At 39.0% G+C, this 26,790-nt stretch overlaps 1 protein-coding gene across 1 annotated transcript in view; it reads right to left on the reverse strand.

Annotated features, from left to right (window-relative positions):
* The window catches only part of LOC148327267 (kazrin-like), an 86,584-nt gene that overhangs the window by 3,743 nt on the left and 56,051 nt on the right, over positions 1 to 26,790 (reverse strand). Inside the window, exons 7-14 of the mRNA XM_088309402.1 lie at positions 23,860 to 23,967; positions 10,148 to 10,342; positions 7,565 to 7,701; positions 7,032 to 7,202; positions 5,655 to 5,850; positions 4,435 to 4,568; positions 3,362 to 3,485; positions 15 to 193 (exon numbers count right to left, since the gene is read on the reverse strand). Of these exons, the coding sequence (XP_088165528.1) occupies positions 15 to 193; positions 3,362 to 3,485; positions 4,435 to 4,568; positions 5,655 to 5,850; positions 7,032 to 7,202; positions 7,565 to 7,701; positions 10,148 to 10,342; positions 23,860 to 23,967 (1,244 nt within the window). The remainder of the gene's footprint in view (positions 1 to 14; positions 194 to 3,361; positions 3,486 to 4,434; positions 4,569 to 5,654; positions 5,851 to 7,031; positions 7,203 to 7,564; positions 7,702 to 10,147; positions 10,343 to 23,859; positions 23,968 to 26,790) is intronic.

A 26,790-nucleotide genomic window follows, 5' to 3' on the forward strand; every position in this document is an offset into this window, starting at 1 on the left:
GAGCACCTACCGACCTTGCCACTCTTGACGTTTTCGGAGCAGGCCCGCGTGTACGTGGGCATCCCCATGACCACCTCCAGCCAGGCCTGGACGGCGCCTGCCCTCCACAGAGACATGCACGTGGTCCGAGTGAGCGCCGCCTGCTGGAGGCGGTCAAGTTGCACTTCGCCGTCGGACACAAAGCTGTTGTAGTCTGCGGTTGGAGTTGCGGTGTAGGCATGCAAGTGGGTCAGGAACCAGGGTTAGAACGATATAAATGGACGTCATAAAAAAAAAAAAAAAGGACTTAAGGGGATTTTATTTATTCATGCGGCTGAGGGTTCACATTTTTTTTTAGCTTCATTACTGACCACTTTGCTGGGTACGAGCAAAAGAGCTGATAAATACGGTTGCGGATGCCGTTAAGAAGATAATGATGCTCACTTTTGAGTGACTTTGTCGAAGCAGTTTTACAGTTATAATAAAAGCGAGTAAGTGCTGATATATTTTGAGAAAAATTATTGTATTAAAATAATTAAAAATTACCTAAAACAAGGCAGTTACACATTTCAAAATATTTTATATGTAAAAAAAATAAATGATTACAAATTAAAAAAATATTAAAGAGAAAAATAATTTAGGGAAGCATGTAGTAAATTTCTACTCCACTGAATTTTTTTTTTTTTTTAGTGGTCGCATGAAATAAAAACATCTAGATGCGGATATTTTTTTGTGTTGAGTTGTCTTGAAATTGTACAACCACTAGATGGGGCTACATTGTGTATCTATACAGTAGTATCGATTTGAACCTGCATATCCCCTAAGAGACACACTTGGGTCCCAAAACCCATCTCATTATGACACAACACAAACAGATATTGCATAACATCATTATTTTAGTAAATCTGCAACATTTTAGTAACTACTTACTATGATGAGAACACTAGAGACATCTGTAATATTAGTACATTACGAGGGGATTAATCCTAAATGACCATCGACACTATACCGAACTAACATGCAGGATGAAACTTTCACATGATTCATCCTCACATGCACGGTACAGTGCCGCCAGAAAAAAAAAAAACACATCAGTGGCTATAAAAAGTCGACACAGCTGTTCAAAAAAATCTCCCAAACGTGTGGGAAAGGTATTATTGCAGTATCATGCTTGCGGCTGTTTTTCCTCTGCTGCAAAAATGCGTTACCAAGGTGGGGGAATTATGAAAAGTCTAAATATCAGAACAATTAAAAAAAAAAAAAACAGAAGGTTGACTTGCACAGGTTAAAGAGCACAATAATGGTGAAAAACATTTTGAACTGGTTTACCGTGGTCTCATTGGTTTATTTCACAAAAACGTGGCATTTGAACAGGGGTGTGAAGACTTTTTATATCCACTGGATGCACCGTGAAAATTGGTTTAAAATGGCAAGAGAGGGAAACGACACATTAGAAACAACGCTTACTCCATGGAACATGTGCTATAGTTTTATTTTAGAAAATAAGATTTCATGTCCAAAAAAACGTCTTTATCTGCAGCAGATAAATACTTGAAGTGTTTTCTTTTCTTTAATTAAATAAAATACTTCCATAGATTTCATCTTTTATTCCATGTTGCCTAAATTACAAAGCATTAAACAGAGACATATTAGGAGTGTTTTACACAAACAGGATAACAAAGCAAGACGAACAAAGCCTTGCATTGCCAATGCAAGTGACTTGGTGTGAAAGGGTTGAAAAAACAACAACATTGCAATGCAGATGTTTTTGCTCACATTCATTCATGTTAGATAGCTCTCGGGAAGAAATGGAGTAAGCAGATATTAAACTACACTAAATTACCGTACTTCCTCAAACAGTGGCATTTATTTGAGGCGTGGTATTTAATAAAATAGGAAGGAAATTTATTGTCTTTCCATGAATTTCATACAACAAAATATGTGCCTTACCAAAGCTAGCACTATTTGAAATATATATTCATTTGAGACTTTTATTCATTTAATATTTAATAATATTGGGCATGTATGCTTGCATACATATACACATATATATATATATACACATATATATATATATATATATATATATATATATATATATATTTTATAACTGTACAGTGCTTTGTACATTTGTAAGTCCACAGACTTATTATAGAGACCTTCCAGCATCATAGAGACGTCAATGTTCTATATTTACACAAAAGACAAGAAAATAACGTCCTTTACTTATTTAAGGTGGTGGGGGTCGGTGTTAGAACATTCAATGACAACATTTATGGAAAATAATAAACAATATATTTTAGTATTTAAAATATATTATATTATGAATATATTATAAATATCAATGTTCATTTTGCTAACATTGAGTGGTGGTCCAATACATTTATTAATCATTTTATTTATTTGAGCGAAGGCCTCAAAATAAATGATATAATCTAAATTTATGGTAATACATTATGTATAGTTGACCTTGAATCAATATTTGATCCTTTATTAAAAGCCATAAAATAAAAATGTAAATTATAGCATATACACAAATACAGTAGATTTTTATTTAGAATTGCATTATTATTCCAGCGAAACATGATCATTTACCAGAAATATAACTGTTATATATATTAATGTTAATATAACTCCTGAGGGGAAAAGCTTTATTTATTTGAGGTAAGATGTATATAATCGAGCCAAAGCCACTATTTGAGGAAGTAAGGAATTTTTCCAGGATGAGCGTCGAATTAGTAATGGTCAGTAATTGATTATTTCACTTTTAAATTCCATCCGCGAGGCCCACTTTGCGATATGATACGACAACATAAAACTGCATAAATAACCACTTTGGGGTGTCCACATGAAGCACGTGCCTGTCCCCCATTAATCACCCAACTCGAACGTGAAATGGACTTTGTCGGATAAAATTCTGCTGTAAAGCGTGATAAAGTAAAAACAATACAAAAAACCCCCCAAAAAACTAACAGTAAAAACACAAATTCCTCCGATTTACACATGAGCAGCAGTCCTTCAAGTTTCCAGTTGTAAAAAAAAAAGAACCTCAAGACAAGATAATACAGCATGTCTACAAATGCACATGATAATAACCCCAAGTATATATTTATATGCATGTAAACATATATACATATGCATACATGCACATCTATAAATATATATATATCATTTACATACGTACAATTTTAATGGTATCATATACTATACATTTGGTGGAATAGCAGTCTCTTTTAGGCATTTTTTTATTTTTATTTTTAAATTGGATCCCTTGACCATCCCATCTCAGACACACGCACACACACGCACACACCTATACACACACACACGCAGTATCACCAGTCGGCATCCTCCTCTATGTAATAGTCGGGTGTGGCTGTACCATCAAACAGGCCCGGGTCCAGGGACTTGCGCTGTTTCCCTCGGGCAAAGACGCGCGACAGGGAGCCCAGCGTCATCTTCTCCTTCTTCTTCTTACGCTTCTGCTCCTCCAGGTCCTCCATGGACTAAAGCGCACACAGAGGGTACCTCAGTTAGTTGGGGAAGACTGTATATGCATTAGCTTAGTAATAAAAAGAAGCCAGTGAAAAAGGTACGAAAGGATGCAAAAATAAGAGAGCAAATCTATTTGTAATGCTGATTTTAAAATGTTTAAGTTTTTTTTTTTTTAGCACATTGTGTTTTTGAGATATTTTCATTTTTTTGGTTTTTAAGTTTGATCAATAATGGCTTGCACAATATGGATTTTACCATGCACTGTCATTTACAGCTAAGACATTTCACAAAAAAAAAAAAATCACCTGTTGCTGAAGCTAACCCCTAATTCATAAATATTACAAAATATATTACTACATCACATCATATTGTTTTTACATTATTTATTTTTATTATGAAATCCTAAAGAGCTAGAGAAAAATTAGGGCAGCTTCGTAATGAGTTCACTTGCATCTCTGATTAAAAAAAAAAAAATATATATATATATAGAAAATATTTCTTGATTAGTGTAGTCATACGGGGAAGGGTTGAAGTGGAGGGAGGCTTTTGATTTTACAACTGCATTGCAATATTATTTTAATCGTATTTGCCCTAATACGGTGATAATTTAACCGACGTGGTGTCTATTGGGGTAAGGCCTTAATTTTTTTCGCGACGCACCCTCCGACCAATTGAGAAGGATGCCACTAGTGACTGTGGAAAACCGGAAAATATGATTAGAAAATAAAATTACAGTGGTTGTTAGTGTTGCTATAATGTGCTGTTTTATATTAATTAGCAGTTAGTCTTTTGTGGACATTTTGGCTCACAAGTGGTTTGTCAGTGAATATTTTGAATGAAACAAGACCACCACCACCACTACCAAGAAAGCACGCGACCCCCCTCGCCCCCACGTCTCTCACACACACACACGCACGCAAGCAGACGGACACGCACACTCAAGTTGCGGGCAGTTCTTACATTGCAGAGGGAGTGCGTCCGGTGACGGGGGGAGTTGATGTCGCTGGGCGTGGACGAGCGGTCCCCGTCGGCGGCCGAAGCGTCGGAGATGACAGACGGCTGGCGTGAGTGGCAAGGGCTGATCCTGACCACAGCTAGGGGTGGTTGGATGCCACAAACGCACATACACGAACACGCACACACACACATGTGGTCCCAGAATTGAAATATCCCACTGTTAGTTTGCGAAAACCTCAAGGAAACCCATTATTAGTAACACCAAGACACACTACAAAGGCCATTTCATTAGGCACACATGCATCTTTGACAGTGGTGGGAAGTGACAACATAGAAATTCTTTGCTAATGGACTGAAATAGATCTTTCAGGTGGTTGTGCTTTACTTGTAATAATCTTGTGACTTTTACTTGCACTCCCAATAATGACGCACAAACTTATTGAATTTATTTCCCTCTGGGAATGTGTTGTTTTGTTTGTGTGGCTTGTGATTTTTTTTTTCTCAGTGAAATTGACGTTAATAAAAGAGGAAAACTATTTTGTGTGCAGAGATTTTTTTTCTGTTGTGCCAAGTTATCAATTTCGGGATTGCAATGACTCCAAAATCATTTCGTTTTGCTCGACTTAACAAACACTGCATTGTTGTCTATACATTATCTTGCCATCATATGTCGTTGCACACCAACATCAACACAAAAGCACCCAAAAATCATAATCAATTACTAATTTAATACACTAAAAAGGTGGCATAAATTAAAATGGGAGATGACAGCACCGGTGCCCGCTGTCCACAGCAAGCAAGAATTGAATATTTTTACAAAAGCTAACGACGACAGTTAGTGCCCCAAACCTCTTTTCAAAGGTCTTTGAGCAATGGCCGATGCGTTAAATAAAACCATGAAGCTGACAAAGTAGTGCAATAGTTAAAAATAATAAAATAAATCGTTTAAATAATTTGCTGTGTACTGCTTTAAACTGTACTGCTGAAACACCTGAATTTAGCCTTTGGCCATATTATAGGATTATTTTATATATTACAGAGTCTGTACTTTTTTTGTGTGTGTATAAGAGTGGATTCATAACTTCTACTTTTACCAGTCTTGTTTTTTTTTTCTTTAACACAAGGATCTGTACTACGAATTAATTGTTGAGCACTTTTCCCACCTCAGATCATGAGCATGAGTTATACCTAATGAAGTGTCTGCCTTGTGACGGGGTTGCTACCTTGTCTGTCGGCGTTGTGTCCGTGGTAGAGGGTCTGCTGGCTCTGCCGGATGGCGGCGGTCAGCGGCAAGTCGGCCTGCATCACCCACTCCTGACAGCCGTTCACCACGGGTTCGGTGGCGCCGGCGTTGGTGGTGGAGGCTAACGAGTGGCGTTTGGGAACGTCTTTCGTCAGTGTGGCTAGCGACTGCTTGGCCTGGTCAAAGGTAGAAGGAACGTTTAGATGTGAATGAATGCAACATTCTGCGTTTTTGATAAACTGGCTATCCTTAGGTAGCAATGTTGCAAAGGAAGGAAAACGAATAAAAGTAATTCTATTCATTTAAAAAAAAAATCTAAGTCAAATTCAAGAGTTATCACTTAAAACAAATACAATTAAAACAATAAAGGAAATCAGAAAAAAAAGTTAAATTAATTCTGAAACGACCATGAAAAATAACATAAGATAACACAATATACATATTACAATCTAAAATAAATGTAAAAAAAAACAAACAAAAAAAAACTTTAAAAATTTAATAGTTTAGGATTTTTCATTAGTGTAAGTTTATTTCGTTTTGACTATATTTTATAAAATTTAGTTATTATTTTTAGAGCAAGTTTGTTAGTTTTTCGAAGCTTTTAGTTTTTTCGGAAATGCTTTATTTTAGTTTAATTTTTAGTGCCTGTTGAGTGTAAAGTTAAAAAAAAGTTCACTGAGTAGATTGTGTTATAAAGTAAACTACAATTCTTAAAGGGGATGTCAACCCAATAATTTCTTTCCAAGAATATGTTCTATGCAGGCTGAATAATCGAAACACATTCAGATTAATATTGCGTTTATGGAATATGTGTTTAGCACTAAAATCAACGTGTTTTTGTACATCTCAGGTGGACTTCTGTCGAATGAAAATGACATCAAAGTTTCTCCAGGCTCAGCTAACGACTAATCATACTTCATCTTCCGAAAACAGGCGAGCTATGATCGGTCGACAAAATGGCCGCCCCCTGTGATGGCAGCTAAAAATGGGGGGATTTTGCTTCTTAACACTTATTCCATAAACGTAATATTAATCAGAATGTTTTGTTTTGTTGTTAAATGAAAACTGAAAGCTCCTTCATGATATTAATTGACAAATATGAAAACTAAAGCCATTTTCGCTATGATTATAGTTAGTGTTATAAACTTACTTTTTTTTTTTTAAGGCATTTTCGTTTTCATTTATTTTTTATTCTTAGTTATTGCATTAGTCTTTTTTCGTTGAAATAACCTCACATTTTATAATATTTAATTTGTCTCCACCAAGGTCGGACAGAATTCTTCTCCTGTATTGGATCTCGTACCAAACAAGAGCAGCCGAATGCATGTAAACTGAGCGGTTAGCGGAGTTCACTCACCATGGTGAGCTCGGCCTCCAGCTCCTTGATCCTGTTCTCCTTCATGTCCAGCTGAGAGCGCAGGATGTTGGCCTGCTCCGTGGCCTCTTTGGTCTGTCGCCTCAGGTCCCACTTTTCCCTCTCCAGCACGTCCTTCTCCTTGGCCAGCACCCTCACTGCATCCTCACTCTCCTGCAAGAACAAACGCAGCGGATGGCCGCTTTGAAGCGTCGATTGGCTCACGGCTGCTTTTTATCAAGCGAGGGAGGTAGTGGCTAAACTGGCGAGAAAATGGCACTTGAAGATCATGACGTAGACTCAGCTGCTGAATGGAATATTGTACAAGTAGGCAAATTAAAGTTTTAAGATGTCTGCTTTAAATAAACAGCAGTACAGTAATACAGTCTTATGTCAAACGTCTTTCACCATTATCATTCCACATGACTCCATATTCAAAATCCTTCCACTTTATTCCATATTTTTTCCATTCAGCATTCCAGAATTCACATGCAATTTCCCCAGAATTGGCATTTTCTGGTCTAGCATAGCGCTACCTTTCTGTGCTGGTCGTAGTTGCGTATGAATTCTCGGAGCTGGTCCTCTCGGCTCTCCAGCGTCGTGTACAGCTGCTGCATCTGATTCACCAAGTCGCCCTTCTCCCCTTTTAGACGTTTGCGGTCGGCTTTCATGGCTGCAACGTTCGAGGAGTTATGATCAATGGGATTGAAGACTGAACGACATACACGATAAAAACCTTATTGTTAAATGAACAACGCTCAAATCCAACATATGAATGTTAAAGTTGCTTTTTTTCCATCTCAAATTGGATCCCATTAGGTAGAATGGAATCAGTTGAAATGCCATTGGCAGTCATTAAGATTGCTTTAAAAGACTTTCTCAATCCATAAATATGATTAAAAACTCAGCTAATGCCAACTTTCAGAGTACTTGAAGGATATAATTCTATAAATACCAGACATTTATCCATCTTTTCTATCGCGGTTGTCCTCCTTCGGGTGGTAGGTGAGCTGGTGAAAGAACACCTTGGACTGGTTGACAGCCAATAAGCATGGACGATTTGGAAATTTCAATTCACTTTTAGTGAGAGAAGCAGGATTCACGCGGGACAGGTCGTCAGCCAATCAGCAACAAACACGCACTGATACCATCTTTCACATTTGTGAGCAAATCAGGTCATGAAAATATTGTATGTACAGGACACTGTATGAAACTATTATGGGCAACATGGTGATGAGAAAGTTCACATCAGTAATTTCAGCTGAAAGCCACCTTGTGGCACTGTAAACAAGCTGCTGCAGTAGTGAGGTGAACATCTCAGAAGATTGCGTAAGTAAGCGCTCGGACATGAAACTATTTCCGTTCGTACTTTTCTTACGAGGAATCAAACTTCAGCGCACGTGTCGAGCACTCGCACCCGCCCAGCATTCCTGCTGTCAGCGCTCGCGTCCCATTCATATTTGACACTCGGCATTCCAAACCTGTTTAGTGATCGTTACACAACGCATCTGACGGCTCATCGTCGAGAGTGACATAAACAATGTTGCCTAACTAAATCGAAACTCTGCTAGGAGCGGGAAGCAGCTGCCGTGTTGCATAATGCATCGTCTTAGAAAACAATGCGGGGTAATTGGTGCATCATATCAGTCGGCATCAATATTGTATTCATGTTTCAAAGCAAGGTGTCTATGTCAAACAGCAACAAACAGTATTAATCAAAAGTTTAAAAAACAACAAAAAAAAAACCCCCCCAAAAAAAACACTCACTTCTCACACCTGTTTGTTCACAATAATTATTGTACCACAATTGAAATGAAGAAAGAACCACAAAAAATAGTCCATAGAGTCCAAAAAGTTCGCACAAGCGAACAGGCAACGTACGTGCCACATCATGAATGTAATTGCACCTCACGGCATTTATTGATTAAGACCGTCACTTTGCGTACAAATTAATAGAACGAATACAAACGTTCCTTCGAGTCAAGAAGCATTTTTTATTTTAACGAAGTGCCCCACCTCGGTTCTATTATTCGCATAGAATCGGAACTACTGCACCTGTCAATGCAATTTTGATTAGAGTCAGTGGTTCAAGATTTGTGCAGTCCAGACCGGAAATGAACAAAACTACTTTACTAAAAATAGACATACAGTACAGTGGTGCCTTGAGATCCGAGTTTAATATTTTTCATGACCACGATCGCATCTTAAAGCACTCATACAGTCTTTCAAATCATATTTCCCCTTTGAACTGAATGGAAATGCTATTAATCCGTTTCCGCCTCTCCCCATCAAGTACATTTTTTTTTGTAGTTTGCTTTTAATAAGGTAAATGGCACTCTATGATATTGTACTTTATTAAAAATAGATTAAAAATATAATCAAATAAAATGTAAAAGAAATAAACAGTTTGTGCCACATAATGCTGCCGTTTAATTAATGCGTCCACTTTGGTAATTGGGGACAATATAATACATGAAGAGTTTCGCTCTCACCACTGTCGCCATTTTAAATTGTGACTCATTAACTCATTTGCTGCCAACCCAGGAAAAATGAAAGTCATTTTTGGCTTCTATATCCATCAATGGCAGTGAATGAGTTCACTGCAATCGTAGTCTTTTTTTGCAGAGGATAAAAAATATATGCCTGGGACTATTGCGACTGTGCCTGTCTCCAGGTTTTGCTTCACCGTTTGTGTTCAAATATCGATTACGGAGAGAGTTCCAAAACTGCAGCTAGTAAAGGTTGGCATATGTCAAGCAGGGCTTTTCTTTTGGCAGTTGTTTGGTCAAGGTGTCATTACAAGGTGTAATCCTCTTTATTTTGTTTAGTTTGACAGTAAATATCAACTGGGAGTGTCATTAAACAACTTGAAGCCTCTTTTTTTTTTTGAAGAACTGTTGACTATTTGCCAAAGTGAGTGCTCGGGCCTATACTTAGCATCCAATTATATGATGAACACCAACTTGCACAATAGAAATAAAGAGAGGTAAAAATATCCAGTCAATGGATGCTCATTCAGTACGTGTCATAATAACATAAATGCCATCATTCCTGTCGCCAAATTGCTCATGATAACCATCACCTCGCAAAAAACACAAATTCGAAATCGGGGCTCTGACCTTGTAAGGCCTCCTTTGCACGATCCAGCTCCTGCTCCTTGTCGCCGAGCTGTACGTGGAGCTCAGCTACGGAGAGCAGACCTGCCGTTCCTCTTCCCTGTGTCTCCTCTTGCAGGTCCTTGCCCAGCATGTCCTTCATTTGCCGCAGTAGATGCACCTCATCCTGAAGCTGGGCCACCTCATCGTGCAACAACACTGCGGACAAACACAAGACAGGAAAGGAGTGAATAAACTTTTCAAACTTAACTTCAATAAGGCGCAGTGTCGCCACCTTTTGGAGCTGGAGTGGTACAAAATTACCCGGCACGTCATTAGTTGCCGATAACATTTTTTTCCAATGGGCTTTTTCAAGCATTGTTTACCCTTGACGGAGATATGTGCATGACAAAGTCCCATTAAAGTTCTTGATTTCCACATTTTAATGACTTGTCGGAGAAAGCGGAATATTTTAGTTCATAGCAAAATATGGTCACAGATTACGTGTGATCTTGCTCTCTATATAAACATCCATTCATACATACACACGCACGACAGGCCAGTTTCATCCCAGAAGACTTCTGAAGGCTTTCCTTAGTAATAAAACACCTTCCCAGCCCTCAGGGAAAACAGTCAAGCAAACAGGAATGGCAGGACACAGGACCTGGTGGGCATGTTTGACAAGACGAGGGGGGAGAGGGGGGGGACCAAAAAAAAACGTGACCACTTTTTGTACTTGTGACAATAAAGAACCATCCCTTCATTCTACCATCAAACTTTGCTGCTTCACGCCACTACTCCGAAGGAAAGATGGAGGATGGATTCGTAAGCCGCTCTTTCCAAGTGCAGCAGCAGAGGCTCTCAGAGACACGTAAAACATCTCCAAAGGTTTGAGAATACTTGATGAGAAACCATGCACAAAAAAAGTGCAAGCAAGAAGTCAGTGTTTAAGTTGGAGGGGCCTGCAGTGCCATCATAAAGGTCCGCAGACGCAGAAGCGCCGCAGGCTAAATCCACTTCTTGTTCTGTTTACCTTTATTTGCTAAGGGGGCCCAGCGGCTGCTTTTAATGTGTGTGCGCAGCTTTACATTCAAAACAAGCTGTTTAACGTCAGATGGATAAAACTGAATTAAAGACAATGAAATACAATTAAACAAGATTGAATAAAATCAAATACAATTAAATAAAAATGAATGGCTGCCGCTAGACATACATGGGCAAGTTATCACACTGGAAAATCTTGTTAATTGACCTGTATTTGCTCCCATAAGCATAAGAAAGATAAAGATAAAGATGTCCTTTATTAGTCCCACAATGGGGAAATTTGAGAAAGTGGATGAGTGTAAAAATGTGAGAAAATCAATAATATTACACCGACAGTCGTGCCGTGAGACAAGAGCGACCCAACTGACGAGATTTTCGAGAGATGTGCAGTCATCCAGACGATTTTTGGCTTTGACGTGCGAACAAAAAATTGACATACAAGCAATGCGTGGTGGAAACGTACTTAACTCAACTCACTTCACAACCAGCAGCAGTTCGGCAGACTGTTTAAAAAAATAAAAAATAGACTTCACGCTACTCTCAGTTGAAGTTTGCCGTCAAGCTAAACATAAAATAAAGAGAATGAAGTGTACTGTTCTTTGTCAGCATTCCACTAGCTTTATGCTAACACAGAATGGAAAATGCCATTGACGGGCTAACAAATAACATTGACGTCTCTGTGTTATAACCCTTTAAGCCAATGTCCCGGTACCGTCGGCGACTTTGGACCGGGCCGCACAAATGAACCAAAAACTTGCTAATATTAAACCCACGAGCAAGGGTATGAGTAAAAACCATACCACGTACAAAACCTGTTCTGCAAAATATGCAGCCAGCCCCCCTCCCCAACCCCCTGTTACTGGTCCGGTTAAGGTGTTGGATTAACCAGTCCGCAGCACAAAAAAGCTTGGGGACCACTGCTTTAGGCAAAGGATATTTCAACACAAACAATGGAGCAAAACCTATAGAGAGTCAAAATAACAATATTTATCACATTTTCTTTATCCTCTGCGAAGAACAAACACAATTATAGTAGCTTGCTGAGTTGTGACCATCGCCATCATGTATGCCAAGGCCCGCACAAAAGAAGGAGCAGGACAATGTCCATTGGACCACTATTGTAGCATTTCGAGACACATTTTGCAATCATTGGACAGCGCGTGACGTTAACATGTCACAAGCTGGCATGAGTGAGATTCACATCCTCCCCAGTGAAAACAAAGTCATACCATTCACTGCAGCCGCTCCTTTAAAGAGCGATTCAAACCGAGCGGAGCCATTTAAACACACTGTTATCAAGTGAGCTCACAAGCCTCTGATCTTACATCAGGTCATTAAGCCCCTCCCACCACAGAACACCAAGGCGCTCTACCTCCCTTTGCTCGTTAGCCCGCCCGTTCAATTAACCTCTCAGCCCGGCTTCTTATTAAAGTGTCCATCAAACCACAACTGGCCGGGAGCGGCTCTTCACTGTGTTGCCGGGTGATAAGACCACACACAACCACACACACACACACACACACACACACACACACCTGAATAGGTGCAGACGCACGCACACAAATACTCAAAGGAACGAGATCAAAGTGGCAAAGTCATTAGCTTGAAGAAAACATGGGGCACCATTTTTATTCCCTGGAAGACAAATTGTGGTGTGTTGGTAACAAAGGGTAAACAAGTGAAGCACTTTTTGCACTTTAAGAATGATACAATTAAATTGAAATGGATGACGTGCTTGCATATCTATTCATCGAATCAAGCTTTCGAGCGTAAGTCAGTATAAGAACCAACCACAAAAACAGTTCACTTTAAACTAAAAAAAAGTAAATATATATTTGAGTCAAATTTGGGGGATTTATGCAAATTCAAGAGAATGTAAATCAGGTGTGTGTCAGATTTAGAGTCGGAACAATTAATAGTTATTGAGTTGTCAGATCAATCATCAACTCCATTGATTATTGATTAATAGTTTAGGGCCATAATCTTAAAATGAAAGCAGACTGAGTATTAACATAATAATACTTTCACTTTGAGAATGCATTATCAATTATTATTTTTTTTTAAATATTTTTTTGACTTGTTATGGACTGAAACAGTAACGGAATCACAATCCATTCATGTCACTACTGTCAATTTGAAACAATGTCCTGCTTTTGAATACAGGGAGGAAGGTTGAAATGATTTTTTTGTATCTGATTCATAAAGAAATAATTGGCAAATAATTGATCAAGATAATATTGTTTGATTTTATTGCACGGATTGACCACAGTTGGCAAACTGTAGAAGGAGCATATCGGCACATTTGAACCTTTTGATCAGTCGAAAGCCGCAGTGAAGGTTGATTGGTGGACACAGTTGTATCGTGTCATTCTAAAGCTGCCCGTGTATCGGACGCCCTCCAGTCGATATTATTGGACAACAGAGGCGGATTCGGCTCACGGTGATCATTGCAATGCAGAACTATGAAGGAAAGAAGGGCCGCCCGGGCAGGTTTAACGGCTTCAGCTCGCCTGAAACAAACGTGCAAGTGTTCAAAACGAGGACAGCGATAACGGTTGTCATTCCTTTGCAAAAAAATAAATAAATAAATAAAAGAAATAAATAAAAATATATAAAAGAAAAAACAAAAACGACTTGACAGTGTTTCATCCTGCGCGAGCTCCTACTGAGCCGTCTTTACAAGTGTGCGAGGAATCAAAGAAAACAGACATATAATATTACGGCGAATTAAGAGTCAAAGCACTTATAATCGCCGGGATTAGTCTTCTTTTGTCAGTTGCGATGATGATCTGGAAAGACAACCTGACATTTTTTCGCCGCTAGACTTTCAGCGCAAACATCAATCCATTGCACATTTTCCCCGTATATTACAACGAGGTTAAAAATAACTAATGATAATCCGCCGACATATGGATGGCGACGCCCACCGCAGAGTCGAATCCAAACTGCAACAAGCCATAATACTGTAAGCCAAATGTTCCGCTTGGGTGCAGAACGCTGAAAAGGACTAATGCAGCAATTAGCGGATAAGAGCAGGCGCTTCATCAAACAAACGGGAAAAAAAGTCTTTGAAAATGCATTGATAAGAGGAATCATCACAAGGATGGAGTCGAGCAAGACTCCTCTTTTTCCTTCTCTGAGGAAGTGTTACATAAAGTGGCATACAAGCCATAACTGGGATGAATTTGAGCCTTCTCATCCCTTGCAGTCAACGATCATACTGAGCGATTATCCTGTGGTGTGGAGTGTGTTTTTTTTCTTCTCAAATCCGCTCAGAAATCAGTCGGGGTCAACAATAATTATGAATTAATTATTAATATTATCATATAATTGTTTGAAGCAGGGGACACAAATAGTGCTAATCGGGCCGCATTTGACCTTTATTCACCAAGTCAACAAAGGTCCAATTGTCGGCTGGCTCTAAAAAGATTATTCTGACTGATAATAATAATAATAACAACAAGTATTATTATTATTATTATAATTATTACTACTACTATTACTACTAATAATAATAACGATAATGAGAATAATAATAATAATAATAATTATTATTATTATAACAATCATATTATTATTATTATGAGTTTTTGATTTTTCTCCTTGTTCCGCTTGGGAAATGGTTCCTTCGACAATTGTAAATTTTCACACACGTGAATAATTGGGCTGAATCTTTTTTTTCCCCCCACACCCTCCAATCAAAGTCAGCAAAGGCCCAATTATTGGATGTCTTTAAAAAGATTATCCAAAGTAATTATCCAGTGGTGGGAGTTGCATTAAGTCATTTTTTCCCCTCCCTTTCTTCTGCCTAGACACATGTTGCAGTTGTGTTCAACCTGTTCAGGATTCACGTCGACAACTCCTTATTTGTGTGATTAGCATGAGTTGGGCCGAGACTCCGACACTTGCGATTGTGATGTGAAACACAACAACAGTCAACTAGGAAGCCACCTGAAGCTTTTGCTGATGCGGGACACAAATAGAGGAGCAACTAGTTATGCTGATTGTTTATATAATGTGTTATTCCCCACAGTCAAATTGGAGCAACTAAATTTTGTGTAGTTAGTGAAATAATCCAACAGTTAGCCTATTTTCTCGCGATGTGGATGCCATGTGGCACCATTCTGCCTCTCAGTTTTGGTACTACAACACTTCAGGTTTGACTCGTGATTGTCCGCGGCGATAAGTTGCGTGTGTGATGCATTGTGTTGGCCATCATGAGCACACCACACACTACAAGAGCTGTAAGAACATCCTGTACGTGCCGATTTTCCCCTCATCATGTGTGCGGTCTCTCATACTTTTTAAAAATTGGTTGATGTTAAGAATCGCCAAGTGTACCCAGCATAGCGTGTGCGCTGGTGTACGCAGCTGTCTATTTCTGCACTCCATTACGAGAGGATCACTGGTCCGGTGAGCTTTGCCCTCTATCTAATTACAGTGTCAAGATCAGACTCATGGGCTCTTGATTAAACACATCGTCTAGGTAACAGACGAGCCTTGGATGATTGGAGCCTGCGTGCACCGGAATAACTCAGAAGAGTTTGGTCGTCACAGCCCGTCGAGAACACTTGAACATATTCAAAATTGTGATGGACCACTCCAAGAGTTAAATGCGTGTATCCATCCATCATCGAAGGTGCTTGATGTGGTGAAAGGCAGGGTACACTATGGGCTGGTTGCCAGTCAATCACAGGGAACATATAGAAAAACTTTGACAATCAGATTCAAACCTGCAGGCAAATTAGAGGGTTTAATGAAACTCGCATTTATGTTTTTGGACTGTGGGAGGAAGCTCGGTAGAACATGCAAACTCAAATGGGAAGATGGGAACAGAAATTCGAACCCCAAACTTGTGTGAGGTGTGTGACAACCACGAGGGTTCTGTGCTGACGAAGTTAAATACTGCAACGTTAAAACGATAATACACTGATGAAACTTACTGTTTTGATTATAAGTCATTTCCAGCCTTTTATTGAATGGGACAAACACTAAAATGAAAACACTTGCAAGGAGCATGAAATAGGCGGCAATATTGAACTAAGGCATAGTAAACAACCAATCTGAGCAAGAGATTTCTATTTCCCAAAAACCTTTATAAAAAAAGAATTCTTATTTATTTAAAGTAGGCCAACTCCAAAATGGGTACCGATTTATTGCTTTACTTTATTTAACATTAGCCACCGATTAGCATCTTCAGTACGGGTTTGCACTCAAATCCCAAGTTAAACGTGAACAATGTTTCACATGATCAATAGAGACAACGATCGAAATATTGTACAATATTTCTCAAGTCCACATACATCACAACTTAAGGTCATAGAGCATAGTCAGAATAGAAGCAGGAGCTGAAAATGATTGATGTTTAATCTCAATGGTAATGACAATATAGCCATAAAACTTTAAAAAATAAATAAATAAATAAATAAAAGTTACAAAATAAATAAATAAAATTTAAAAATAAATAAATAAAATTTAAAAATAATAATAATATATACACGCACATATAAAATTTGAGGTAAGCGTTTCTATTCCTAAATGGAAGGAGACATCTGTTAAAGTGAAAGCTATTTCTAGACTTTTTAAAAAAAAATGTAATCAAAGAATAAGTTGTCTAGGTTGTCATTCTGTTCCATGTGCAGGCATCCGAGAGATTCTTTACATGCTCCGGTAAGTGTTGCTGTTCCAAACATTTAAGGAGAAAAAAAAAGGGCAAAAAGGGGAGGCTAGGCCATGGGGAGGATACACAAATGAATTGCGAGGGGGTTTGCGTTACAAACAAGCTGAGCGCCAGGATGCCAAGCGCAGATAGCTGTAATTGATTCGCACGTTTACACTGGGCTCGTGTCCAAGGACGTCATTGCCGGGGGTTGACGACAACACACGGGCAGCACTGTTCGGACATATATCTCAAGCCGCTGTCACAACAAGACGAGCGCACGCACTGTCACAGTGAAGCATATCACTGGGTGACAAGGGGACTTTCAATAGAAAACAATTTGTTGGATTTATGTGGGTGAATATTACAATGGGTAGGTATGAATTCAGGCCGTGCCTGATAACATGTTCCACTCTGATTGGCCAGACTCTCCGAGCAATCACTCTTTATTGTCCCTCAAATGTTGGATTAAGTCCAGCATTGTGAAAAGAACTTCCTTGAGCGGTGCTTGCCTTTAACTTCTTTTTTTTCCTGCACCAAATGCAAGGCAACACACAACCTACTAGGGCAGAGCGATATATCAAAATGAATATATATTGTGATAGGCACGTGATAAACATCTATAGAAAATACGTTTGAGGAAAATTCCCCGACGCACCTCGATAAGAAATAGAAATAGCGTATGGACAATGCACATTGTGTTTTAAAACAAATTTCAACCATATTTGTAATGACATATGTACGTGCGGGTGAAATAGATAATTTTGGTTAAAAAAAAAAAAAAAGCCTGCAAGCATGTCATAACACACACGCGAGCGATTTCACCTTATGCCATTTTGTCTCAGAACTTCTTAAAAAAAAAAGGAAAAAAAAAAGAATGCCATGTGCTGAAATGAAAAAAGGAGAACAAAAGAATGCAATAGCACGAGAAGAAATTGTTAATGGCAGAAAGGTCATATCACCAGTTGGGCAATATTTGGAAGTTTTATGTGGCTGAAATGTGTTTAGTATTTATATTTTTAAATGCTGGTTTGACATTTCTATAAAGTACAAAAGGATGACCGCACTTGTTTCATGTTGCAGCTGCTCGTACAACCTCAATTTAGTGAAGGGTTCTATGTTTACAAAATACTTTGCATGTTGCATGTATTTTGAGATCATGTGTAAGACATGTTTTATTTGGATTTGCATGCTTGATGTGAAGAGGAAAATACTCAGCACATTTGATTTATATTGACCAGTATGTTTATTTGACTTTTTCGTAAAATTACAACACCTAACCTGAGTCTTTTTCCCCACAGGGTCATTAGTTTGAATAGTAAAAATGAAAAATCAATAAATTTCAACATCGACTGATCTAAAATACTTATATCATGATACACTTTTCAAGCCATACAGCCCAGCCGTATATACATACATACAGCACATGCACAAAACTGGCTTCCTTTTCTACCGGGAAAAAGAGAACAACTTGGACTGGTTTACATAAACAGAATATGCTTCCATGTAAGGACATATGGTGGATTTTCAAAGGCTAAATCAGGAAGTTGTTGTGCAAAAACACGCTGCAAAGTTTGGCAGTGGAGTTAGTTTCGCTTCTCTGAGCTGATTGTCTAATCGTTACGTCTAAACCTTGGCGTTCATCGCATTGATCAAGCTTCATCTGGAAAGAGCTGTTTGCTGTCACGATGCCAGACAACTCCGTGGAGATAATGCAGGGAATCCAGGCTCATCTACAAAGTGCTCCGCACGAGGGGATGATACAAAAACACTAGTGTTCAAAAGACTGGGAATGCTGTCGGTAGAGCACAGACCTCCACCAAGGCCCAACAATCTCAATGTGCGGGATGAGATCATTTCATTCCAGTCCTGTAGGTGGCAGTACAGCGCATCGGTTTGGGTGACATCCACTAGCACACTGCAAGCTTTTTAACAGCTTTATCCACTGTTTCAGCTAACTAACTTACATCCCTCTTATATAAATAACAAATATTTATGTAACATAATAAATCTGCAATGCAAATGTAGAGAATTAAAAAAAACATATCAATAACACGGCAAGATCACAATCCATTGCACATATAGCATACCAAATAGCGTGTCCACTAAGTGTTTATTCATGCGGTTAAAGTGAAGTCCCTTTTTAATACTGGCAAGCAGCAAAGGATTATTATGCATACAGAGAATTAATATGACTATGACAGAGATAAGCTCAGCGGAGACTGATAAAAGCCGCATATACAATACATGGCTTTAAATATTAACTAAAGAGTGGTCCGAACAGCACAATGAGCGCCGCGATCAGCACACTCCAGAAGACAGTGAGGAACATCATCAAGGTTATTTGTATGTGCTTTCAAGAAGAGGATTTCAACATGGCGTTTAATGGGAATTCATTACTATGCACAACACGAGCCCTTGAATCATATCACAGAGACGACATCAAAAATTAATGTTAAAAACTACAAATTAAACAATGGCGTGGTGCTATATGGGGGGCCTCCATTGACGTCACTTTCACAAGCACACTGAGATTGTGATGATACCATCTGCTTTTTTTTTTATATTTGTTTTCTCGCTTTTCATACAATCTGTCCTGGTGATATTCATCTGGAATTTGAAGTTGTGGCCACAACAATAAAGCCACAAAAACAGAAAAGGAATCTAAAATTTGTCTTTTCGTTCAAAATGTAATAAATATACACACAACATTTAAAAAATCATGCTTTAATTAAGTCAACAGTCATTCATACCATTTTTCTCCCACAAGTATTGTAGCAACTGCAATAAATTGTTAAAGATAGAAAACTATCTCCCAAGCTAACAACTAGCATGTAATAGTCAACAACAAACAAATTCTTATACCATCACTCGAATAACTAACCAAGCAACCGAAAAAACAACTAGTCCAGTACGTCCATAAAACACCCATCAACAAACAAGCTAGTTAGCTAGCTAGCTAGCAACACTATTGACAACAACACATTTACTAAAAATAATAATTAAAAACACCACTACTACAACTACTACTACTACTACTAACTAATAGTAATAATAATAATTCACAATTATTCACATATAAACGCACATACAAATGAGATAACACACAGTGAGTGAGTACTATGTCATCGGCCTGTGCAGGTGTACCTAATGATGTGTCCAATATCACACGTGTCTGGAGAGATTAACCGTAACCCCACTAAACACTCCCAATGATCCACAATTCCGACATGTACGTACGAAACGTACTACTGTCATGTTGCCTATGGAGTATTAAATCCCAGCATGTGATCCAAATCAAACTATGCGAGCGTGCTTATGCCTGCTCGTATCAACATATCTACATACCACCATATTCATGCGCGCAGTGTTTACATTCTATTGCGGCAGATTAACAGATAAATGCGTCCATAGGCACTATCTAGGTCAGCGTATAATGACAACAAGGGGATCTCTACTGCCCAAAAAACAAATCTGTCATGTTTGTAGTGGAGAATTCGGAACGATTTTAGATATGAGAGTTTTGAGTTACGAATATGCTCATGGAATGAATTAAACTCTGAAGTCAAGGCACCACTGTAATAAGTATTGACTATTGTAAAGCTATGAGAAATCCATAAAAACACAAAACAAATCTGAATACATTTATACACCTAAATACAGTAACAAAACAAACATGGATTTATATAAATAGAATAATTAATTTAACTCGTTTTTTGAAATAGGTGTGATATTAGTCGTAAATAGTCAAATAAATGTTTTGTAATAATTACAAAATATTTAAAATTATTTTAAGAAAAATTAAATGCAGATATATTCTAAAAGAAAATGCTACAATGCTAAATCATGCTAATTAAATATCAGAACAATAAAATACTTAATAAAATTGTACAGTAATGTACTGTCTTTATTTTATTTTTTACCAGTAACTGCCTCTATAGAATAACAGAAAAATATTATAAAATTGCTGTCCAATAAAATGCATTTAGTTGCACATTGTTTGTTTTTACCCATTTTTGTTGTTGCCTTCCACACTTAATTAAATCATTTGTAAGTACGGTACAAGAGACACGAGTAAAGATCATGTTATTGTTAAGGTTACACTGATTTCAATGGCAGTGACATCCTCCATACATGATATCTTGCAGGGAAAAAAAGTACTCCAATAGTTACACCTTAAAAGTAAGAAAAGAGCATTCAAGCACACCGTGACCGCGACAGAGACTGCAGCATGCTCACAATGACACTGTGAACTTGAACCTGCTCCAGTCTCGGCTCTCACGCGCACGCTCACCAAAAAGCCTGGACATTGTGTGTATGTGTGTGAGTCACTCACCGGCCTTGCCCTCCTCCCTGTCAGACCTCATGGCCTCGTTGGCCCTGGCTCGGCTCGACTCCACTTTCAGGCCCGTCAGCGTGAGCTCTCATAGCAATTGGGAGCAAACGCGAAACACACAAGCGCACGCCGAACCGTTCAACACACAACATACACCACTCGTGTGAAAGCGCTTGACCGCCCAGGCTCCGCCCCAGAACAGGCCAGGTAACCAGGAAGTGATCCCCTGAGAGCGCGATTCTTGTTCTGCATGTGTTTGGAGGGACACACCCAGAAAGCCACCCTCCCTCCTCCTGTAGGAGTACAAGACGGCGGTAGAGGAGGCGGGGGAAGGGAAAAGTGCACCTGAAGACTCAGGTGACAACAAGCCAGGTGAGTCAGAGGCACACTGACGCCACCTAACGGCCGACAGCTATAACAGCACAGAACAGAACAAAGGAGCCTTTCACACCGCTTTGAAAAGACGTACGTGCGTGTCGTGTTTCTGCATCAGAGCAGTGCCAGAGGAAGCAATTTACAAAGCAAGTCACAATAACTCCATTTTCTGTTCTATGACTACGAGCAAATTCAGATTTTTTAAAGTCAACGCGTAAGTGATGATAAAGTCATCTCTATAAATACACTTTCAACGTCAGCCATTTTAAAAAAATAATCTTTTGAGCGCCAGACAATTTGGAGCATTCTGACTGATCTTTGCCAAAGGAAGCATTACACCCCTTCGTTCATCACAAAAAAAGTTAGTTTGCACCTTATTCGATTTTTCAGTAATAAGCAGTAGAAAAAATGTTGCTTTCACTCAAATCATTTGTTTGGGACCCAAACAACGCAGGGAAAATATATGTTTTATGGATGACAGTTGCCTTTCATTCTGATAATTTTTGGTTCAGGGATGACTACAATATCTGAAAAGATGAATAAAACAATTAAAATTTCCTTATGTTGGCAAAATCATGTATTTACAAATAATCGCCAGCGTAACAATACTTTGACAGTTTCCTGAATGATTATGACATCTGTAAAAACTGTGCTATTTTCTCGAACCCCCAGTGAGGACAATAACAAACATTTTCACTTGCGGAGGCAGCAGCACTGCAGAGATCCAACAATTTCTATGCATGCCCTTTAATAGTCAATTTTCGATAATGTCCCCTTAAGGCTTTTTAAAACACACTAAAAAATGTTGTAATAACTCCATCCAAAGCCATTAACACCAGACATAATTTCTTTTGTTTTAATAGCGAGACTTTTCAAAATGAGAAGAAGTGGACGTCCTCCTCCAGCACTCCTTCCCATCCACACTCAATGCTTTCATCCTGACTCTTTTTCAGCTGCAACATTTCCACTCTGTCTGTTTTTTTCTCCCCCTTCAGCTTAACACCCTGCACCGGCGTGTCATTCATTGGCCGCGCTCACTTTTAAAAGCCGGCAGAAGTCGTCAAAAAAAAAAGCCCTCGTCGTTGAACTGTCAGTGCGCATTATTAACAGAGCCGGGGGGAGTGTAACTCGAGAGCCACAGTAGAGACAAACTGAAATATTAGTTATAGTCGAGCAGAAAGCAGGTCCGATTTTGATGAAAAAAACCCCCCCAAAAAAACACTTAAGGAAGCTTTCGTTCTGCTCTCGAGCTCTCCCTGCAGCTGACAAAAACCCCGGAAAAGCGCCGAAGGGCGCCACAATGGTAAAAAATATAGAATATGGATCGAATGACGTCACACCACGACATTAGGCAATGCATGGTTGCCACGACAACGGCAGAGGACGCTAACCATCTTACAGACAGCCAGCGTAGCATTGACGCTAATTTGAAGCTGTTATTTTTGAGTCACACGATACATATTATTGCTTCATTTGGGAAGAACAAAAACAGAGATTGGGTCCGAACAGTGCCATTAGCGCTGAGATTAGAGTTAGCACAACATGGGTCCACCATTACAAACCACAAAAGTCGATCACGCAGATTTTCCACGGCAATGACAGATTGATAATTGATAGATTTATTCCCTATTTCCTCCTCTTAAGAAATTACAACATTATTTTTTTAAATATTCAAAAGGTAGATCCATCCATTATCTGAGCTGCTTTTCTTCACAAGGGACGCGGGCGTGCTGGAGTCTATCCCGGCTGACGGTGTGTGTTCATATTACAGACAAATATATGTGTAAAACGTCCAGTTAATTCTGGTAATAACTTCTCCTCAATTTGACTTTTTTTATATGAATAGACTTCAGTATTATAAAACACATGACAGCGATGCGGTACTGGTGTATTCAGAACAGCAGAATCACAAGGTTTAAAAGAAATGGACACAATGGGATTATGGATGTGTGATCAATAGCTCTTGATGATGGTTTCTCTTCGCAGAGCACATACGGTAATTATACTCTGGTCAGTGTAATTATCTCACAGGCTTTGGGGCGAAAAAAAAAATCTTATTCGTGAATATGAAGAAAATAAGCAACCACACTGACGCAACTCCAGTGCAATTACTTCTTTTCAAAGTGGGAAAGCTTTTTCTCACATGGCACACTAGAAAATCCAAAGCCTGCAGTGTTGTGTAAGGTGGCCAGCACACACCTTTGCTCCCTGATTTAACCTCCCTCCTGTCTCTTTTAACTACCCTGATAAATCCCCGCACACATGGTCGCCAAGGCAACGCCTCGCTGGCTTACTCTTTCTATACCGGAGGCGAGAGTGTACCTTTGCCCAGCGAGCAGTCGGGAGAGCCGAAGTCCATCAGGCTGGAAATTTCTGCCGGGTAGCACATGTCAGTCACCACCGTCTTCTGCCTATGATGCACAGTAGGATCTGCAAAGGAAAAATCAATGCGGTAATGAGCTGTAAATTGACGTCAAAATTTTAAAGGTAAATATGGTCTGGAATAAACTAGAATTTAAAAAAAAAACAAAAAAAAAAAAACATGGTCACTAAAATGGTACAAGAAAATTTCAGTCAGGGCAATGCGACTAAACCCCAGCTTGTGAAAGTCACATGACTAAACTCAGAAAGCAGGTGAGCAGTGATGGTCGTTAGATGAGCCCTTAGGCGCTGTGATGTCATTTTCAGTCTGTAAAATGGCCGCCCCGTGGAGATAGATAAAAACGGGTGGATTTTTCGGTTTAATTCATATTCTACAAAGGCATTATTAATCAGAACGCCGCGTTTAGACAAGTGGGTGCACAATAAGCATACCATTGTGAAGAAAATTTTTGACTTGACTTCCCCTTTAAGTGTGGAATTTAACATGCAGGTACAACTTTAGTCATCTGCCTATTTATAAAAATGCATCTGTGAGCGAGCCCTTCTGATTCAATAAATAAATACAAAGAGACCTGCAAGTTTCTCCCACCACGTTTTAGGTTAAGGCAATATAAATAAAAAAGAGGAATTCTACCCAACGTGACAGTTGTGAACACTGACTTTCTCATCTCCCCGGCTTTTAACTCAGACACTAAATCTCCTTTATGAACAACAAAGGGACAGAATCGGACTATCACACAAAAAAAGCGTCAAATAACAAGCTGAATGAACCGCAAACTTGACAGAAGACTTTTTTAACACCCTGACCAAGTGACTTTCTTATGTCCCCCTCAGGGGACACATGGAAAGTGAAGCTGCCCGTCGTATTTCTCTTTCCAGCAGGCAAACAAGACGCCTAAATCAAATCAGCGCAGACATTTTTACTCGCCTGCAGCTGAACAACTTTTTATCTATACGAGCGTATCAACATGCCCTTGCGATCAATCAATACTCCAAACGCATGAAGCTGGAAAAGATTCTGCAAGGCCGCCTGAGGGCCATGTGAGCCCCCCCCCCCCCACCTCTTTACTTCCCCGTGGAGACAAAAAGCCCCTTCAGGGACACACCCATTACATAGCGAGGGAGAAAGATGCGGGAGATGATGCTCCCAGCTCGGAAGTAACAGTTTGAAAACCTCCACCGTGTAGGTGTAGGAGGAGGAGGATGCCGGAAGTCTTTCTAGTTGTTCATTAGTGTGGCGTGCACTTCAACACTTCATTGACTTCATGAGCTGTTTGTGTACAAAGCAGACTTGTCACCAAACTCCTCCGGTTGCTCAAGAATGAGGTTGGATTGACTTTATATACTTACATGTATTGAAAAATATTGGGGGAAAAAATCCTACTATTTAAAATAATTAAATTGTGTTTAGTTATTTCGGGGACCAACGGCAAATACAGTCATGAAGCCCACCACATTCCTGCACATTAAAGATGTTGAATGTTTCCTGAGGTCGATAGTGCTCCTTTAAATCCTTCTAAATGATTTTTATCACAACACACCAACATGTTTGTTTTATTCCCCTCTTCTAGAATGAAGCCTCTACTTTCCAGTAAGATGGATTAGTCCATAGAATGAGAAAGGGGGATGACTTGGAAATATTATAATAGATATATCTTAGATGGGTTTTTAAGTGCGTGGACCGAAAGAATAATAATTGCTTTAAATGGAAGAAAACTTCAGCTTCGGTATCCATATTTATGAGATATTTGGGGCCCCTGGAAATCACGGTGACCCAGGCAATTGCCTGGGTTTGTCTAATAGTAAGGTCACCTTTAGTAATAATAGTCAAATAATTATAATTATAAAAATGAAAAGTAAAAAATAATAATGCAAAAGTACAACATGTAAATGAATAGAGTAGAACCGAAAAATAATTTTAGGTTGCAATAATAATAATAATAATAATAATAAACACTCCTTTTGAACAATTTGTAAGTCAACCATTTGCCACCTTTTCCACACCTTCCATCATATAAGGCGACAACAGTCACAACTAATCCAGAATGGGCTCTTGCACAAGGAGTATTTCACTACCTATAGTATTTTGCCTTCCATAAACATTAAATCATGTCAAAAGAGCAGCTGCGGATTTCCAACAAACACACAATTTGCCCAACAGCTGTAAATGTATGTTTGCAACACATGCAAAAGTGCAACAGTATGAGTGCACTTGCACACACACACGCACACGCACACACATTACAGCTCATCTGCTTAATACTGCAGATCACAGCTGGTAGTGGCGGTCCTGGCAGGAGCCCATATGAGCTTTCCCGGACCACAACAGCTAGATGAGGTTGGGTTTAAAAGGAAAAAAAAAAAAGAAAGTGGTGGTGGGGGGGGGGGGGGCAGATTAAGCAAGGAAATCTGGCTCTGGAAGAACTCCATCAGAAAAATCGCCTAAACCTTTTTTTTGTGTCACAAGCTGGTAATGGTAAAAATAAATAGATAAAGTAAATAAAAGCTACAAAAATGGCAGCAGTTGAACTTTTTTTTGTCATTTAAAAAAAAAAAATGTGACTTTTTTTTAGGAACCATAGACGAGGGTTGGTAGGTCTGTTATTCAATGTCTAATTCTCCTTGTTTTACGTTTAGTTTGATAGTAAATTTCAACGAGGAGTGGCAATAAAATACCTTGAAAGCAATTTTTTTGAAGACCCGCTCACTGCTGCTTGTTGTGAAATGAGTTTCCTGTACAATAAATAAAGATTTGTGATGAGAACTGTTTGACCCAGGAACTGACTAAATCAATTCCCATTATTACCTATGCGGTAAATCTCGCAGTCTTGCTGGAGCTTACATTGTTTTGCATTCGTCAGTGTCGTAGCG

Source organism: Idiotropiscis lumnitzeri, chromosome 11 (genome assembly GCF_059441095.1).
Source record: "Idiotropiscis lumnitzeri isolate Australia: NSW breed Sydney's pygmy pipehorse chromosome 11, RoL_Ilum_1.0, whole genome shotgun sequence".
NCBI lineage: Eukaryota > Metazoa > Chordata > Actinopteri > Syngnathiformes > Syngnathidae > Idiotropiscis > Idiotropiscis lumnitzeri.